Genomic DNA, 19,942 nt, shown 5'->3' with positions numbered 1-19,942 from the left:
AGGTCTGCACCATAGAACACAGCTTTTTAAAAAATACAATATCAAAGAATACAAGAATAATGTTAAGATCCCCGGCCACAGCTGCCCGCGGACAGGCCCCCCTTACCTCCATCAGAAGGCCACGTCTTCACCGGCTCTCCCCCATTGCTGCCCGTCGCGCCTGCTGCCGATGCGGCCTACCCTTGCGGCTTGGCACGCCACCGTCCCTGTCTCTGCACTTGCTCCCCTAGGCGCGCCTGCTGTCATGCTCAATTTAAAGGGCCCGCGGCCCGTGAAGATGACATCAGCCAAGGCGTGTATATATATACCCAGCTCTGACCCCAGGACTTTGCCTCAACAACGGGTCCAGCTCAGATGTTGAGTGCGTAGTCAGCGTTGTTCCTGGTCCTGCGTTCCAGCCTTGCCTTCCTGATTCCTGGTCTTGCGTTCCAGCCTTGCCTTCCTGATCCTGCGTTCCGGTCCTGTCTCCTGTTCCTGTGCTCCAGCCTTTGTTCCGTTCCTGTTCCTGCTCCTGCCCTTGGACTGACTCCCCGATTTTGGACTTCTGCCTGGTACTTCGTCTACGCTTGACCTCTCTACCTGCCCTGACCTTCAGCTTGTCTCTTCGTCCTGCCTGCCTGTTGCCTGCCCTGATCTCTGGTCTGTTCCTGGTTTCATCTGTCTGCTGCCTGCCTCGATCTTGCCTGCCTGATGCCATGCTGCCTTCTCCTTGGACTCCTCGACGTGAGAGACCCGCACCTAAGTCCTGCCGGCCCCGGCACCCAAGGACTCAACCTGCAGGGAATGTGGGCTGGTAAAGGTGAAGCTCCTGTTGGGTCTTCTCTGCTTGCACTGCCTCCCAACGACGAGGACCACTAGGGGCCTCCCCTTGGTGGCAGTAGCAACCTCGTCTCGGCTCAAAGGTCCACATACGCAACAGGTTGCTGAGGCCATGGATCCGGCGGATCTGAGTGCCCTTCAAGCCATCCCCAGATTGGCTCAGAGGCTCCAGCAACAGCAACAATGCTTGGATGTCCTAGCAGCCACAGTGGAACGTCTAGCGAATCGCCTGGACTCAGTGCTGATGCCCAGTGCTCCTCCACCTTCGCCCATGGCAGCACCAGTTCCTGCCACAGCACTGCACCTCTCGGCACCTCCTTGCTACGCTGCAGAACCAAAGCAAAGCTGCGGCTTCTTGAACCATTGCTTCATGCATTTCTCCTTGCAACCTAATTTGCCAGTGACCAGATCAAAACCACCTTTATTCTGTCACTCCTTGACAACAAGGCCCTAACTTAGGCCTCCCCTCTGTGGGAACGTAGGGATTCTCTACTCCTGGATCTTCCCTGCTTCATGCAGACCTTTAAACAGGTCTTTGACGAACCCAGAAAACAGTCCACAGCCAACTCTGATCTTCTTCACCTCCACCAGGGTTCGCGCCCCTTGGCGGAGTACACCATAGAGTTCCGCACCCTAGCTTCGGAACTAGGGTGGCGCGAGGTCAGTCTCAATTGCATTTTCCTGGAGGGGCTGGCCTCAAGAATTAAAGACGAACTGGCCGCTCGGGAGCTTCCAGAGGACTTAGAGGCCCTCATCAACCTAACCGGGCGAATCAACTGCCGCCTCCAACAAGGCCTGCGGGAGCTGAAGCCAGGCCGTAAGGCCATCCCTCTGGCGCCATCCTTCTCCCAGCCCTTGGTTCCACCTCCTCCAGTTGAACCAGTCCAGACTTGGAGAGAAGAACCCATGCAGGTCAGTCGTAGCCACCTCACCCTGGAGGAAAGACAGCGGTGCCGGACCTTGGGCTTATGTCTCTACTGCGCCGGCAAGGGACACAGGCTGGCCCAATGCCTTGAGAGGCCGGGAAACTCCAGAGCCTAGGTGTCATGGGGGAGATGACCCTAGGCTGCATTAACCCTGCTCCCCATTGCACCGCTCCTGTAATTCTTGTTCACCCCGAGGGGTCATTTTCCACGCAGGCCTTCATCGACCTCGGAGCTGGAGGGAACTTTATATTTTCGGACTTGGTCAACAACCGGATCTCCCAGTAATGCCCAGAACACCACCGCTAGTGATCTCCTCATCCGGGGGACCTGTTACCAGGTCGGATTATCCACATCACTGCCCCCGTGTAGGTTCGCACTGGGATCCTCCAAGAGGAGGAGATTTCATTTTTTGTCTTGGAGAAGGCGATACACCCAGTGGTCTTGGGCCTGCCATGGCTTCAGAGACACTCTCCCTGCATCGATTGGGACATGTTGCAGCTAGCCTCCTTGGGTCCCAATTGCCACATGACCTGTCTCCTGGACATGCCGTGACCCAGGCTTCTCCTTGCCATGACACCTCCAGCCCTGCCAGCACAGTATGCAGACTTCGTGGACGTGTTCTCCAAGGAGAAGGCGGAGCCACTTCCCAAACACTATCTGTTCGACTGCACCATAGCCCTCTTCTCCGGGTATTGTGGCTGACATAGCTGGCAGAACGATATGTGTCACTAATACATTTCTTGGAAGGTACATGACCTAGAACTTTTCAAACCATGTGTACTTACCATCCGACGTGGATCGTCGAAGGACGAGTCGGTGAAGATTGCTGGCTCCGTGGATTTCAGGAGTCATCGAGGGAGTAGACGCCCATTTCAACTCTGATGCCTGGAATGGTGGCGCATTATAGAGGAAACAGGCTGAGCGTGGCTGGCGCTACCACGGTAGTATTTTGTGGAGGGCCACAACCCCCACCGATGTCGGTGGGGCACGCCTCGGGAACAGGAGAGCCGATTAACAGCTCGTGAACCCGGCCCTCATCGCAGCGGTTTGATGTCTCGTGACGCCAGTGCAGAATTCTTCGGAACTCGTTCCGGTGTTTCTAGAGCACCAAGGACTGCCAATACTGTGCGGAACAGTGTCAATGGCAGTGGTGATGTTGCTCGGCACGAGCATTATCCGGCATCAAGAAGGATAGCACCAATGTGCTGGATGGCGTCGTGGCGGACAGTCACCGTGTCGGTGACGATGCATGCCATGGTGCTCAGCCCGGTCTTTCCTCAGCGCTGAGATGGATGCTCTCAATGCCTTGGATGGTGACTGATGATAGACTGTCAGCATGCCTGCACTGCTCCTGGCACTATGTAGTGTCTTCAGCTAATACAATGCTTTAATAAGAGCCCAAAGCATGGAGCACTGTGTTTAGGCGAGGGCATTATGTGGCGGTGCTATGTCGGCATTGACTGTGTCAAAGACGGCCGAAGCGGCCTCGAGGGTATTGTCAAAAATATATATGAAAAAATGTCGATGACACGGCCAGAACAATTATGACAGTGACGGAAGCACTGGCGGCATTGGCGTAGGTATCTATGGGAACGATGTGGCATCGAATAATCAAAAAAAATCATTGGCATCGGAAAACTGATACCGGCATCGACGGAGTCGATGACTTCATCGATAGGAACGTCGAAGACACCAATGGAAACGACGTGGGCATCAAGGGCATCGATATATGGAGGTGGGCGCAGACGGCATCGGTGGCATGACCACGGGCATCAACGGTATCGATTGGATCGACTCGGGCACCAATGGCATCCATGGCATCGATGCCACTGACATGGGCATCGATGGCACCAACCTTGGCATCGATGGCCATCTATAGAATCGACCCTGGCATCGATGGCCATCGATGGAATGGATCTGGCATCGATACCCATCGATGGAAATGTCCTAGGCATTGATGGCATCAATAAAATAAAGGATGGCATCGATGGAAATGACCCTGGCATCAATGGAAGTGCCCTGGACGATGGTGGCATCGACCAGGGCACGGATGGCACTGACGAAACAAGGTGTATGTCGATGGCATCCATCCGGGCAAAGATGGCACCAATGAAACCCAAGGAAAAACCAGTGCCATGGATGAAAACCATGGATGGCACTGATAGAAACGATGCAGGGACTGATGGCATCAGTGTACCGTGTGGGGAGGGGTACCAATGGCATCTAAGGCAGACGGTGCCCCAGGGAAAGACAGTGGTACCCCTCCATCTTCGACAAAATGTTCTGGCATGGACACACGACTCCCTCACTGCTGGACATCCTGGAAGGGCACGTACATTGGAGCTGCTATGGCGATATTACTGGTGGCCGTAGATGGAATGAGATGCCCGAGCCTATGTCAACTCCTGTCCGACTTGTGCCCAGCAGAAACCCTTGCCCAGTCACCCCTGGTGTCTCCTGCAGCCTTTGTCCATGCCCGAGAAACCCTGGACCCACATATCAACTGACTTCGTCATAGAGCTTCCCCCATTGAACATCAGCCATGTCATCTGGGTGGTCATCAACAGATTTTCCAAAATGGCACACTTCATCGCACTCCCCAAGCGTCCCTCAGCCCCCGAGTTGGCTCAATTATTCATGCAGCATATCTTCTGCCTCCATGGGCTACCCTAACATATAGCCTCTGACCAAGGGACTCAGTTCATGGCCAGGTACTGGCGCTCATTGTACAAGAAGTCCAGGGTGCAACTTGACTTCACCTCGGCATACCACCCCCAGGGAAATGGCAAGCTGAACACAGCAACCAGACCTTGAAGACCTTCCTCCGCTCATTTGTCAATGACAGACAGGATGACTGGTCCTCCCTGCTACCCTGGGCAGAGTTCTCACATAACTCGCACACCCATTCTGTGACTGGTTCTTCACCCTTCCAGGTAGTCTATGGGCGACAACCAGTCCCACCGCTTCCTATGCCGTTCTCAGTGCCCTCTCCCGCGACTCAACTCACAACTCCGTTCCCTTTGGAACAGTACTCAAGACAACCTCCTGCGGGCAGCCAAAGCAGCCAAGAAGGGAGACAACAGACACCATTACAGCCATAGAGATTGGAGATCGAGTATGGCTGAGTACCCGCCCCATCCACCTCCGGGTACCCTCGATGAGGTTGGCTCCCAGGTACATCAGACCCTTCGCTGTTACAGAGCATCTAGGACCGGTTACCAACCGCCTAAGCCTACCCTCAATCTTGAAGATCCATAATACATTTCATGTCTCCCTCCTGAAACCGCTAATACTATCCTGACCCCATCACAAACCACCAGAGCCACTGGACGTCACATCTGAAGAAGACCAGATATACCAGGTGAAGGAGGTCCTGGACGTGAGTCGCCATGACAGATGCTGGGAATACCTGATCGCCTGGAAAGGGTTTGGACCCGAGGAGAATACCTGGGAACCCGCCTCGAACATCCTCGACAAGGCGCTCCTCCAACAATTCCACCGGGCTCACCCGGTAAGCCTGGTCCTTCTCAGAGGCAGCATAAAGGAGGGGGTACTGTTAGGATTCCCAGCCACAGCCACCTGAGGCCGAGTCCCCTTACCTCCGCCAGGAGGCTCCCAGGCCAGGCTCTCCCCTGTTGCCGCCACCAACCACTGCCAATGCAACCTGCCCTTGCGGCACGTAATGCCGTTGTCCCGGTCTCTGCACTTGCTCCCCTAGGTGCAGGCAACATCGAGCTCAATTTAAAGGGCCCGCAGTGGAAAAGTTCCCCGCGGCCCATGAAGATGACATCAGCCAGGGTGGGTATATATACCCGGCCCTGACCCCAGCACTTTGCCTCAGCAACAGGTCCAGCTCAGATGTTGAGTGCGTAGTCTGCGTTGTTCCTGATCCTGCGTTCCAGCCTTGCCTTCCTGATCCTGCGTTCCGGTCATGACTCCTGTTCCTGTGCTCCTGCCTCGGTTCCATTCCTGCTCCTGCCCTTGGACTGACTCCCCGATTTTGGACTTCTGTCTGGTACTTCGTCTACTCTTGACCTCCGCCTGACCTGACCACCAGCTTTATCTTCGTCCTGCCTGCCTGCTGCCTGCCCTGATCTCTGGTCTGTTCCTGGTTTCATCTGTCTGCCGCCTGCCTCAACTTTGCTTGCCCAATGCCGAGCTGCCTTCTCCTTGGACTCCTCGACGTGAGAGACCCGCACATAAGTCCTTCCGGCCCCGACACACAAGGCTCAACCTGCGGGGAATGTGGGCTGGTAAAGGTGAAGCTCCAGTTGGGTCTTTTCCACCTGCACCACCTCCCGACAATGAGGACCACTAGGGCCTCCCCTTGGTGGCAGTATCAACCTTGTCTCGGCTCAAGATCCACATATACAACAAATAATCTTCATATATCATGGGTATTCCAGGAGCCAAATATGATCTGAACAGTGAAAATAAAATTAAGCAAGAACATATTTATCTCCATCTACCCCTAGTCCTCAATACAGGATCCAATTACACAACCCACAAGTAAGCAATAGCATTGTAACCACCTAGGAAACTAACAGCACATAAAGCGTAGGAGTCTATACATAGAATAATAAACATCGATCATTATGGGATCAAGCTGAGATTAAAGATTCAACAGAGGCATCTTGGAACTCCTTATCACTCAAGTACTTAGGTAATTGAGAAGGCACAAAGAAAGTGTAGGAAAGACCCTTATATTTAATATAAAACTTACAAGGAAATTTTAGAGAAAAGAAAGCCCCAATCTGGAGGACCCTAGGTCTAAGAATCAAAAATTGTTTTCTCTTCTTTTGGATTTAGCTTGAATACATCAGGAAAACCCTAACCTTCAAGTTAAGAAAGGTAACAAGCCGGTGCCTAAAGAACATTCTGAGAATCTAGTCACAGTCTGGTTCCAAAACAAAAGTCACAATCATTGTTGCAGGTTCAGCAACTCAATGTTTGAAGTCTCCAACACTTTTGAAATATCCAGTCTAGATGGTTCCAACAGTTCCATGGCTTGATTTTCAGCAGAAACCTCTGCTCCCTTCTTGAATGGGGGTAGGAAAAATGACTTAGACAAAAGCAGAATCGCTTGTTCCGCAACATTGTGAACCTCAATTAAATATCTTTTAAGCATATCTTTAGCAGATATATGAGGAACCTTAGCAAAATTTATGAAGCATAGATTTCTACCCCGCATATAATTCTCAAGGTTTTCCAATTTATAATTTAAATCCTGGTTTTCTCTAATAGAGATTTTTAAAGTGTTCAATTTTTTTTTTTTTTTGCCCTATCCATCTGTTGTAGAATAGAAATATTGGAACTTTCTAGTTCTTGTATCCTATTCTCATTTGCATTCGTTTTAGATAGAATAGAGTTTACCAGCAATGAAATGGAAGCATGAAGACCTTCAATTGCATCCCAGATTGAGTCCAGGGTAATCCAAGGGGGCCTTGGCAGCATGAATTGTCTTGCAGTAGACAAGATATCCACAGCCAGTGTCGAGACAGATGGAAGACTTTCTAACTCAAAAGCTTGAGCTCCCAAGAGCGATGAATCAACCAACACCCGGGGGGGGGGGGGGGGGGGGGAGGAACGACTCTCCCTTCGTCAACCTCATCTCTTCTCTGGCTGGCACTCCCTGCAAGGTATTCATTAGCAGCGTCATCAGCCTGTGCCCGGTCCCATTCCAATTTAGAGATCCGAATGACCGTGGGGGGTTGGGTGGAACAGGCCTCAGGATTAGGAAGAGAGAGAAGGACGAGTCCAGGGGAGAGATCTTTGCAGCTTCCTCAGTCTCAACCCCCAGTGGCTCTTCTCCTGATCAATCTCCCACACACATAACATGGGCATCCATATAGGATCGATGGACGAGGGCTCCGAAGGGGCTGCAGGGTCAGTCCTCTCCCTTGCCTTCCATTTACGGCCGGTGTGAGGCATATCAGAAGGAAAAAAAATGAGCATGCAAGAAAAAAGAATGCTCACGATGCTAGTGTCGTTGCAGCCATCTAGAACAGAGCTTTTAATACTCACAAAACAATGTAATCCCAACTTTGGTACACAAAATGTGGACAGTGGCTGGGAGTCCAAACCTTTCACTGTTCACTGGGATTCTTTAAAAGAGGTTGAGCAGATGGTGTAGTGAACCAAACTCAAAAGATTTTCTTTCTGGACAAAGAACTTCTCCCTTCTGTGGTTGAACCAAAAAATTCCTGCAGGTAAATGACTTCTTTAGCCCATGAATTTTTTACTGGAAGGCTTCACCTCAGATGAACCCAAAGTCTGGAAAAACAATTGTATGATTTTTTACCCACCGGTGAGAAGTTGTACATGTGCATGCGATGCAAAGAGCTCCTGGCTCTCAGAGAATGAGTCAGATCTCTGGAGGCTAGAGTGGCAGACCTGGAGGAGCTGAGGCAGACAGAGAGGTATATAGATGAGACCTTCAGGGACATAGTAGTCAAGTCCCAACTTCAGACTGGCAGCCCTGATGCTGCCTTGGAGGAAGAAGGTCTCATAATGGGAGAGCACCAACCAGGTGTAGCAGGAAAGGATCCTGTAGCAAGGACCTGTTCTCTAGGTGATGCATTGTCCTTTCGCACTGAGGATATCTCCCCAAGGCCTACTGCCCAGGAGGGAAGGGTTAGGTCCGCCATCATAGTTGGTGATTCGATTATTAGGAATGTAGATAGCTGGGTGGTTGGTGGGCGTGAGGATCGCCTGGTAACATGCCTACCTGGTGCGAAGGTGGCGGACCTCACGCATCACCTAGATAAGATTTTAGACAGTGCTGGGGAGGAGCCGGCTGTCGTGGTACACGTGGGCACCAACGACATAGGAAAATGTGGGAGGGAGGTTCTGGAAGCCAAATTTAGGCTCTTAGGTAGAAAGATTAAATCCAGAACCTCCAGGGTAGCATTCTCTGAAATGCTCCCTGTTCCACGCGCAGGTCACCAGAGGCAGGCAGAGCTCCAGAGTCTCAATGCGTGGATGAGACGATGGTGCAAGGAAGAGGGATTCAGTTTTGTTAGGAACTGGGGAACCTTTTGGGGAAGGGGGAGTCTCTTCCGAAGGGATGGGCTCCACCTTAACCAGGGTGGAACCAGACTGCTGGCGCTAACCTTTAAAAAGGAGATAGAGCAGCTTTTAAACTAGAACAAAGGGGAAAGCCGACAGTCGCTCAGCAGCGCATGGTTCGGAGAGAGGTATCTTTAAAGGATACTAATGATGCATTAGAATTAGGGCATCCCGACAGTGAGGTTCCAATAATTGGAAAAGTAGTCCAAGTGCCTGTAACTAAAAACTCACCTGAGCTAAAAAATTCTAACTTATCCCTATCAATTAAAAAGCAAAATAAAAATACAAACAAAAAACAAACTTTGAAATGTTTGTATGCTAATGCCAGAAGTCTAAGAAGTAAGATGGGAGAATTAGAATGTATAGCAGTAAATGATGACATAGACTTAATTAGCATCTCAGAGACATGGTGGAAAGAGGATAACCAATGGGACAGTGCTATACCGGGGTACAAATTATATCGCAATGATAGAGAGGAGTACTCGGGAGGAGGTGTGGCACTTTATGTCCGGGATGGCATAGAGTCCAACAGGATAAACATCCTGCATGAGACTAAATACAAAATTGAATCTTTATGGGTAGAAATCCCTTGTGTGTCGGGGAAGACTACAGTGATGGGGTATACTACCGTCCACCTGGTCAAGATGGTGAGATGGACAGTGAAATGCTAAGAGAAATTAGGGAAGCTAACCAAATTGGTAGAGCAGTAATAATGGGAGACTTCAATTACCGCAATGTACATATAGTGCAGGAGGATGTGTAATCCTGACAAAGCTGATTCGAAACAGTCTTATAAATCGGCCGCTTTACGGGTCATTGAACGTGTCTTGGACTCTAGGATTGGCCCTCAGCGCATTCCTACCTCATTTCTTATGACTCTAGCCACTTTAGCTCTCACAAAAAAAATTTTTCGTTTCGACAATGTTTTTTATCATCAGATCAAAGGGACGGCCATGGGAGCAACTATGGCCCCGAGTCTGGCCTGCCTTTATGTGGCGGAATTTGAGCGTTTGTATGTATACCCCGCTGAAGGTTTTGATAAAGTTGCTCTATGGCTTCGTTATATTGACGATATTTTCTTATTGTGGCTAGGCACTGAGGTGCAACTGTTTATGTTTATTGACCACCTCAATGCTAGTGACCCGAGTCTTCAGTTTAACTTTATTTTTCATCGTCTTCAAATACCTTTTTTAGATGTACTCGTTTCTGTAGATGATGGTCGGTTTTCCACCACCATCTATCGAAAAGAGACAGACCGTAACACCTTGTTATCCTTCCAAAGTTGTCATCCGAGTGCACTGCGTAAGAACATCCCCACTGGCCAGTTTTTTAGGCTTCGCAGATTGTGCACCACCACTGGTGAATTTTTGGTTAAAGCTCATGAGATGTCATCTCGCTTCCTGTCAAGAGGGTACCCAAAGTCAGTAGTTAAAAAAGCAATGAAACGCGCCTTATACACTAATCGGGAGCTATTATTTATGTCTTCCGGTTCTTCTGAACCTCCTGTGACAAACTTTATATTACCATTTTCCACCCTGAGCCGGCCCATCGCTGGCATGATCCGGCGACACTGGGAGGCCTTGTCTTTAAATACATTGTTCTCTGATCCCCTTCGGTTCACCTTTCGTCGGGGTAGAAATCTGCGAGACAAATTGATTCACTCTGACCTTCCAGTGCCGCGGGATCCTGTCAGTGATGTTGGCCATCAGCCCTGTGGCAGATGTACAGTTTGTGCTCATACAAATGGTATGACCTGTTTTACGCATCCCACCACGGGTAAAATGTTTCAGTTACGGTCTTATTCTGATTGTACTACGTCTGGAGTAATTTACATTATCACTTGTCCCTGCTCTTTAATGTATGTCGGGAAAACATCTCGGATGGTAAAGACTCGGATTATAGAGCATTGCTCCAATATCTGTCTGCAGCGAGAGAAGGAACCCCTGGTTGACCATTGGATATCACAGTCACATTCCCTCTCTGATCTCTTTTTTTGTGTCATTGAAGTTGTTTCACGTCCTTTGCGGGGAGGCAATTATGCTGAGATCTTGGGCAGGATTGAACAACGTTGGATCTTCACGTTAGACACAGTGTCCCCTAAAGGTTTAAATCGGGAAATCGAATGGTTTCTATTTACCTAGCAGGTTAGGCTGTTTTACTGCTTTGGTGCACTACAGGAACGGGAACCAATGGATTCATTTCTTTTACTCACGTGGTTCCCCCTCCCCTGTAGTTTTTGGCGCCTCTGTCTCCTTTAAATACCTGTCAAATTTGAAAGGCGTTGCGCTCCCTGTCACTGTCAAAACGCTGCTGTCAGGTATGTTATGCTTGTGTGGAACTTATTATGATCGGTTGTAAGTCCCTCTTATTATTCTGACTTTCTATTAATTTGTTTATGTTCTAGCTTTTGTGTGAATTCCAGCGGTGGCGATCCCCCCCGATGCAGCCCGCGGCGAAACACAGGACCGTGTCGGGGGACGCCATTAAGCCGGTGCTCGTATAACCTTGTGGAGTTGCCATATTGAAAAAATAAAAGACATCTTGTTTTATAAGACTGTTTCGAATCAGCTTTGTCAGGATTACACATCCTCCTGCACTATATGTACATTGCGATATTGCTTGAAGTGCAGTATTTGCTCATTATTTGTTTTGTAGACTTCAATTACCCCAATATAGACTGGGTAAATGTATCATCGGGTCACACTAGAGAGATAACGTTCCTGGATGGAATAAATGATAGCTTTATGGAGCAATTGGTTCAGGAACCGACGAGAGAGGGAGCAATTTTAGATCTAATTCTCAGTGGAGCACAGGACTTGGTGAGAGAGGTAACGGTGGTGGGGCCGCTTGGCAATAGTGATCATAATATGATCAAATTTGATTTAATGACTGGAAAAGGAACAGTGTGCAAATCCAAGGCTCTCGTGCTAAACTTTCAAAAGGGAAACTTTGATAAAATGAGAAAAATTGTTAGAAAAAAACTGAAAGGAGCAGCTACAAAAGTAAAAAAATGTCCAAGAGGCGTGGTCATTGTTAAAAAATACCATTCTAGAAGCACAGTCCAGATGTATTCCACACATTAAGAAAGGTGGAAGAAGGCAAAACGATTACTGGCATGGTTAAAAGGGGAGGTGAAAGAAGCTTTTTTAGCCAAAAGATCTTCATTCAAAAATTGGAAGAAGGATCCAACAGAAGAAAATAGGATAAAGCATAAACATTGGCAAGTTAAATGTAAGACATTGATAAGACAGGCTAAGAGAGAATTTGAAAAGAAGTTGGCTGTAGAGGCAAAAACTCACAGTAAAAACGTTTTAAAATATATCTGAAGCAGAAAGCCTGTGAGGGAGTCAGTTGGACCGTTAGATGATCGAGGGATTAAAGGGGCACTTAGAGAAGATAAGGCCATCGCGGAAAGATTAAATTATTTCTTTGCTTCGGTGTTTACTGAAGAGGATGTTGGGGAGGTACCCGTAATGGAGAAGGTTTTCATGGGTAATGATTCAGATGGACTGAATCAAATCACGGTGAACCTAGAAGATGTGGTAGGCCTGATTGACAAACTGAAGAGTAGTAAATCACCCCAGAGTTCTGAAGGAACTAAAAAATGAAATTTCAGACCTATTAGTAAAAATTTGTAACTTATCATTAAAATCATCCATTGTACCTGAAGACTGGAGGATAGCAAATGTAACCCCAATATTTAAAAAGGGCTCCAGGGGCGATCCGGGAAACTACAGACCAGTTAGCCTGACTTCAGTGCCAGGAAAACTAGTGGAAAGAGTTCTAAATATCAAAATCAGAGAGCATATAGAAAGACATCCTTTAATGGAACAAAGTCAGCATGGCTTTACCCAAGGCAAGTCTTGCCTCACAAACCTGATTCACTTTTTTTTAAGGAGTTAAAAACATGTGGATAAAGGTGAACCAGTAGATGTAGTATATTTGGATTTTCAGAAGGCGTTTGACAAAGTTCCTCATGAGAGGCTTCTAGGAAAAGTAAAAAGTCATGGGATAGGTGGCGATGTCCTTTCGTGGATAACAATCTGGCTAAAAGACAGGAAACAGAGAGTAGGATTAAATGGACAATTTTCTCAGTGGAAGGGAGTGGGCAGTGGAGTGCTTCAGGGATCTGTATTGGGACCCTTACTTTTCAATATATTTATAAATGATCTGGAAAGAAATATGACGTGTGAGATAATCAAATTTGCAGATGATACAAAATTATTCAGAGTAGTTAAATCACAAGCGGAATGTGATACATTACAGGTGGACCTTACAAGACTGGAAGATTGGCCATCCAAATGGCAGATAAAATTTAATGTGGATAAGTGCAAGGTGATGCATATAGGGAAAAATAACCCATGCTATAGTTACACAAAGTTAGGTTCCATATTAGGAGCTACCACCCAAGAAAGAGATCTAGGCGTCATGGTGGATAATACTTTAAAATCGTCGGCTCAGTGTGCTGCGGCAGTCAAAAAAGCAAACAGAATGTTAGGAATTATTAGGGAATGGTGAATAGAATGGAAAATGTCATAATGCCTCTGTATCACTCCATGGTGAGACCGCAGCTTGAATACTGTGTAGAATTCTGGTTGCCGATTCTCAAAAAAGATATAATTGTGATGGAGAAGGTACAGAGAAGGGCGACAAAATGATAAAGGGAATGGAACAGTTCCCCTATGAGGAAGGACTAAATAGATTAGGACTTTTCAGCTTGGAGAAGAGACGGCTGAGAGGGGATATGATAGAGGTGTTTAAAATTATGAGAGGTCTAGAACAGGTAAATGTGAATTGGTTATTTACTCTTTCAGATAATAGAAGGACTAGGGGGCACTCCATGAAGTTAGCATGTGGCATATTTAAAACTAATCAGAAAAAGTTCATTTTTACTCAACGCACAATTAAACTCTGGAATTTGTTCTCAGGGGATGTGGTTAGTGCAGTTAGTGTAGCTGGGTTTAAAAAAGGATTGGATAAGTTCTTGGAGGAGAAGTCCATTACCTGTTATTAATTAAGTTGACTTAGAAAATAGCCACTGCTATTACTAGCAACAGTAACATGGGATAGACTTCGTTTTTGGGAACTTGCCAGGTTCTTATGGCTTGGATTGGCCACTGTTGGAAACAGGATGCTGGGCTTGATGGACCCTTGATCTGATCCAGTATGGCATGTTCTTATGTTCCTAAAAGATCATTACAAACATTAAACAAAATAAAAAACTTAAGTTAAAACCATTTAGTAAATGTAACTAAAATTAACATAAAAATTAAGTATTAAGCAATTAAAATTCAAATCAAAAATTCAAATCAAAAACTAAAAAATTACGCCTCAGATGTGTATAATGATTAGAGACTGACAAGGGATTTGAATGGCAGAAAACACAAATAATCACTGGATGATTGACTGTAGATAGAAAAAATAGCAATAAAAGTACAATATAATAGACAAAGAATATGTTCCTTACTGATGTTGTCAAAGGCCTAAAGAATCGCTTAGCTCTCCTACTTCCGGAAGTCTGGAGTGTGAAGAGATCTAATCTCTGACAGGTCTGATCATTTTTATGCAGTTCTGTGTTGCACTTAAAATAGCAGCAGGCCAGGAGTAGGAGAAGCATTCCCCTTCCTCTCACTTAGCTCAGCCTAACCAAAACTTGACTAACTTTGAGGCCTTACAGGCTCAGTTGCATCTATTGGTACTTCCATCTTTTAGTTGTTCCTCTTGGCCTCACTACTGCTTTCAGGTTTCCAAGCTTTGCAGTTTCTCAATACATCTCTGCAAGCCTCAACAAATACATCTTATAATTTCGGGGTCAGTGTCTGGTCCTTCTGAGGCCCATAGGCTTCACTAACTCTATTCACTCTGAGCTCAGGTCAATCCCATAATACTATTCCTGGAGGCACTGTCCTGCGTTTTCACAAGCAGGAGGCTGAGATGAAGCTATGAAGTAATTTTCCAAAGGCATACAGCAGGCTCCCCAAGTCTGAGACAGAGCTGAGCACCACCAGCAAATAGAACTAAACTCTAGCAGTAGTAATAGGCAAAAATTAGTTGTCCAAGGGGAGAGGTGGTGGATAGAAGGGAGTCATGGCCAAGGTTAGGCCTTGGGAACACTTAAAAGAGATGGGATTTAGAGGGAGCATAGATCTTGCCTCAGTAAGGAAGGGAACAGTAGTCAGATAGGTCAGAGGAGAATCAAGGAAGCCCAAGAAGCCCAGAAATATATTTATGGTATACCAGATATGGTCAGACTGGATGAGTAAATCTTCAATAACCATTTAAAGACTAATCAGCTTAAACCCTGATAAGACTCCTCTACACCAGGCCATGTTACAAAATTCTCTGTCCCTAAATTATCATATTTCTGTGACTAGGGCTGAGTATTTGGTGTAGCCAAAAAGGGCAAAATAGCCAGTGTGGATGGGCCAGCGCTGAGGCAGACCCTGAAATCCGTTTTCAGAAGAGATGCAGACGTTTCTTTCCATGGGCTGCCCAGAGCACTCCCTGGGATATCACAGATACCCTAACCTCACATGTCTGGAGTCATACAATAATCCAGAAACAAATCTTTCTTTTTCTCCTCGGACTTCTTTGCAGGCAAAGTTGGAGGCGCTGATAGAATCTGGCCGATACGACGACAAGGAGAACTTTGCAGTGCTGTTTCAACCATTCCTGAAGAAAGCTAGGCCCCCGAGAGACATGGTAAATATTAAAGCACCACAACCACTAAAGAGCCACATGTACCTACCAGGCGATAGGGGAAGTTTTCTCCTTGCCTGAAACAAAACAACTATCCCTGGGCTTTAGAAACAAAGGCAATATGGGGCCCAGGGCACACAGAAACATGAATTAGGTTCTTGACATTTTCATTTTAATATAAATTTTGTTGCACTCTACATGGGCTCCCATTTTGGCAGTCTTTGAAAAAACTCCAGGGTCTGGCAAGGAACCAGCACTGGGTATCAAGAAAATATGTTTTGGAAGTTAGAAAGGAAAATAATCCTGGTTCTTTGTGCTCTGCCCCTCCCCCTCTATGCCTTTTCTTTTAAAGACCATGTATGGGGGTGACTTTCGAGCTTTAAAGGCTAATACAGAGGAGAGAAGCACAGATCCTCCAAGTTTCTAGAATTTTGCCGGAACCTCTGGCATTCCCAGCATTTATTATTTATTTATTATTCAAATTTAATTTGTCACCATCCCAAAAAATGCCCTTAGAGTTTGCGAGTGTCCATCCCAAAATCCTGATGTAGCTGGTCTGTGCTGGGCAGCATGTGTATGTGTGTAGCTTACACTGCTGCTGCCCATGTCCTGTTCTGCACATAAGTGGAGGACTTAGGCAAGCCAGGCTTTCAATCCAGCATCTTTCATGACCTTGCTATTCACTAGCGAATTTAGAAATGGATGCAGGACCTTCACATACTGTCAGGAGTCCCTCCCCCCCCCCCCCCCCCCCCCCTCTAATACTGTGCATGTTAAGTCGAGCCCCCTGGGTCTCTGCAACTTTTTTCAAGGGATGCTGGATCTGGGCTCACGATACCACATTCTGGCTATCTTGAACTTCCTCTGGTACTCGAGAAAAACCTTCCTGTATGTCTCTTCCCTTGCAGAAAGGGAACATTGATTATTCCTATTATGCTTTGGACTGCTTCCACTTCAGCATTAAAGGCAATGAAGAGTTAGCCAAGGCACTGTGGAATAACATGGTGAGTAATTGTACACAGTGCATGGAACACAGAATGGCAAGCAACAAGACCGTGTGGGGCTGGGAGGCGGAGAGCCACAACTCAACACAAGTTGAATCTAGAACATATTGGGGCAAAGAAAATGGCCTCCAGTGGCACAAAGTTTAGAGCTGATAAGCCCATCTTATCTGGCACTAACCCACATAATACTAACGGGAACATAAGAACATCAAGCCCAGCATCCTGTCTCCAACAGTGGCCAATCCAGGCCATAAGAACCTGGCAAGTACCCAAAAACTAAGTCTATTCCATGTTACCGTTGCTAGTAATAGCAGTGGTTATTTTCTAAGTCAACTTAATTAATAGCAGGTAATGCCCTTCTCCTCCAAGGACTTATCCAATCCTTTTTTTAAACACAGCTATTCTAAGTGCACTAACCACATCCTCTGGCAACAAATTCCAGAGTTTAATTGTGCGTTGAGTGAAAAAGAACTTTCTCCGATTAGTTTTAAATGTGCCACATGCTAACTTCATGGAGTGCCCCCTAGTCTTTCTATTATCCGAAAGGGTAAAAAACCGATTCACATCTACCCGTTCTAGACCTCTCATGATTTTAAACACATCTATCATATCCCCCATCAGCCGTCTCTTCTCCAAGCTGAACAGTCCTAACCTCTTTAGTCTTTCCTCATAGGGGAGCTGTTCCATTCCCTTTATCATTTTGGTTGCCCTTCTCTGTACCTTCTCCTTCGCAATTATATCTTTTTTGAGATGCGGCGACCAGAATTGTACACAGTATTCAAGGTGCGGTCTTACAATGGAGCAATACAGAGGTATTATGACATTTTCCGTTTTATTCACCACTCCCTTTCTAATAATTCCCAACATTCTGTTTGCTTTTTTGATTGCCGCAGCACACTGAACCGATGATTTCAATGTGTTATCCACTATGACGCCTAGATCTCTTTCTTGGGTAGTAGCACCTAATATGGAACCTAACATTGTGTAACTATAGCATGGGTTATTTTTCCCTATATGCATCACCTTGCACTTGTCCACATTAAATTTCATCTGCCATTTTGATGCCCAATTTTCCAGCCTCACAAGGTCTTCCTGCAATTTATCACAATTTGCTTGTGATTTAACTACTCTGAACAATCTTCCTGTGAGCCGTTGGGGGTCTGCATGTAGGAGTTGGGAGAGAATTTGGGATTCAGTGCACCATCACTGGCAGTGAGAGGTCCCATGGAGGACCACATGCATGGTAAATGTCCCTTCATTCTCATTAGAGCACATTATGCCCATTGGGAATCGGTGCTAAAACTGATGTTTTGTTATGTCATTACAATCCACATCCTTATTTTTCTGTTGTCCTTTTACTAATTTGGACATAGATGGGCTATGCAGGCAGAGCCCCACCCTGCTTTGGCATGATACCACTTCAGACAAATACGTAGCCCACATCCAGGCCAGCTCTTTGACATAGGGGCACAGAGGGCCATGGACCATGCAAGGCCACATGACCTCCCAGGGTTTCTGCACAGGAGGGGAAAGTCAGTCTTTTCAAAGTCCTTAGGGCTGTTTCTTCACTCAGGGCTCTTCTGTACAACAATCAGTCATACCAAAAATCACTCTTTCCAAAAGCTTTGTTCAAAATAAATTCTTTACTGAAAGTGGCAGGGAAACAAATCAAAGTCCAACAGTAAATTAGAGGGTAGGGCACCACACTCTACACAAAGTCCCAAATTACAAAACCACAGATCTCAGTCTCTTGCACACACACCCTTCCCATAAAGGTAGTCTCTTAGGGACAGGAACCCATCCACTCTAGGTCCTCCCAGTATCTTTTGGATATTGTATGTCTTCTCAGTTCCTTCCTCTCTTCTCTCAGATAAGCTTCTGGCAGATTTGCTTGATCCACCAACACCCTGTGGAATTTCTCCATTTACATTTGCTGTTACCCTCATTCTAATCCTTTTCTTTAAGACTCAGACTCTGAAACTTTCTCAGGAACACATCTTCCAAACACTCTGGAGGCCCAAGCCTCTGCTCTTCCTGGGCTCTGGAATTTCTTTCCCCTTTCAGGCTTATAGCCCAACAGGACATCCCTTCTTCAGATCCTTTCCCTGTGGAAGCATAGGCTGATGTTCAGCTCCCTCTGCCTGTATCACGTGGGTGCAGCCTTTTCATTCAGACTCACAACTCCCCCCAATGGGGAGTGGCACACTACACTACCACACCTCACTACACTGACCTCACACATAGGGGCAAGCTCTGGAGGGAGACCTCTGCCACATACTAATACGATACCATTAAAGGGCAGCTACTACTAGTAAAAGAGTAGAACTGGACACTTTGTCACATGGCTGGGGGCAGCTTTAGCAGTTCAGGGACCTTGAGGGAGGAAAAGCAATTCTCTTATTATGTAATTAGAGTTTGAAAAATAGAGCACATGAGAGGTCATCTGGAGAATCAATGGGAGACACGGGATTCACAGTCAATGCAGTTTGATACTTAGTGTGGAACCACTCAGGTTCTCCCTTTCTGACATCATTAAGCATTGTGCACGCTGCCCTGCCATTGGATAGTTCCCAAACAAACATGCAAATAAATTTACTGTTAACCTGGAGCAATACCTGTCATTGCCAAATCAGGAGCATAAGAACATAAGAAATTGCCATGCTGGGTCAGACCAAGGGTCCATTAAGCCCAGCATCCTGTTTCCAACAGAGGCTAAACCAGGCCAAAAGAGCCTGGCAATTACCCAAACACTAAGAAGATCCCATGCTACTGATGCAATTAATAGCAGTGGCTATTCCCTAAGTAAACTTGATTAATAGCCGTTAATGGACTTCTCCAAGAACTTATCCAAACCTTTTTTGAACCCAGCTACACTAACTGCACTAACCACATCCTCTGGCAACAAATTCCAGAGCTTCATCTCCAGTGACTGTTTCCCTACTGTTTCATAAGAACATAAGAATATGCCAAACTGGGTCAGACCAAGGGTCCATCAAACCCAGCATCCTGTTTCCAATAGTGGCCAATCCAGGCCATAAGAACCTGGCAAGTACCCAAAAACTAAGTCTATTCCATTTTACTGTTGCTAGTAATAGCAGTGGCTATTTTCTAAGTCAACTTAATAGCAGGTAATGGACTTCTCCTCCAAGAACTTATCCAATCCTTTTTTAAACACAGCTTTACTAACTGCACTAATCACATCCTCTGGCAACAAATTCCAGAGTTTAATTGTGCATTGAGTGAAAAAGAACTTTCTCCGATTAGTTTTAAATGTGCCACATGCTAACTTCATGGAGTGCCCCCTAGTCTTTCTATTATCTGAAAAACAAAATAACCGTTTCACATCTACCCATTCTAGACCTCTCATGATTTTAAACACCTCCATCATATCCCCCCTCAGCCGTCTCTTCTCCAAGCTGAAAAGTC

The 19,942-nt window shown here is 46.5% G+C and overlaps 1 protein-coding gene across 2 annotated transcripts in view; it reads left to right on the top strand.

The window, feature by feature from the left end:
- Nucleotides 1-19,942, top strand: part of LOC115089621 (phospholipase B1, membrane-associated-like) — a 421,390-nt gene that overhangs the window by 370,175 nt on the left and 31,273 nt on the right. For both annotated transcript variants that reach the window (XM_029597711.1, XM_029597710.1), the window contains exons 14-15: nucleotides 15,411-15,515; nucleotides 16,421-16,516. In XM_029597711.1, the coding sequence (XP_029453571.1) occupies nucleotides 15,411-15,515; nucleotides 16,421-16,516 (201 nt within the window). The remainder of the gene's footprint in view (nucleotides 1-15,410; nucleotides 15,516-16,420; nucleotides 16,517-19,942) is intronic.

Source organism: Rhinatrema bivittatum, chromosome 4, assembly GCF_901001135.1.
Source record: "Rhinatrema bivittatum chromosome 4, aRhiBiv1.1, whole genome shotgun sequence".
NCBI lineage: Eukaryota > Metazoa > Chordata > Amphibia > Gymnophiona > Rhinatrematidae > Rhinatrema > Rhinatrema bivittatum.
Note: the sequence above shows the minus strand (reverse complement) of the source record. Positions and strands in the feature narration are given on the sequence as shown.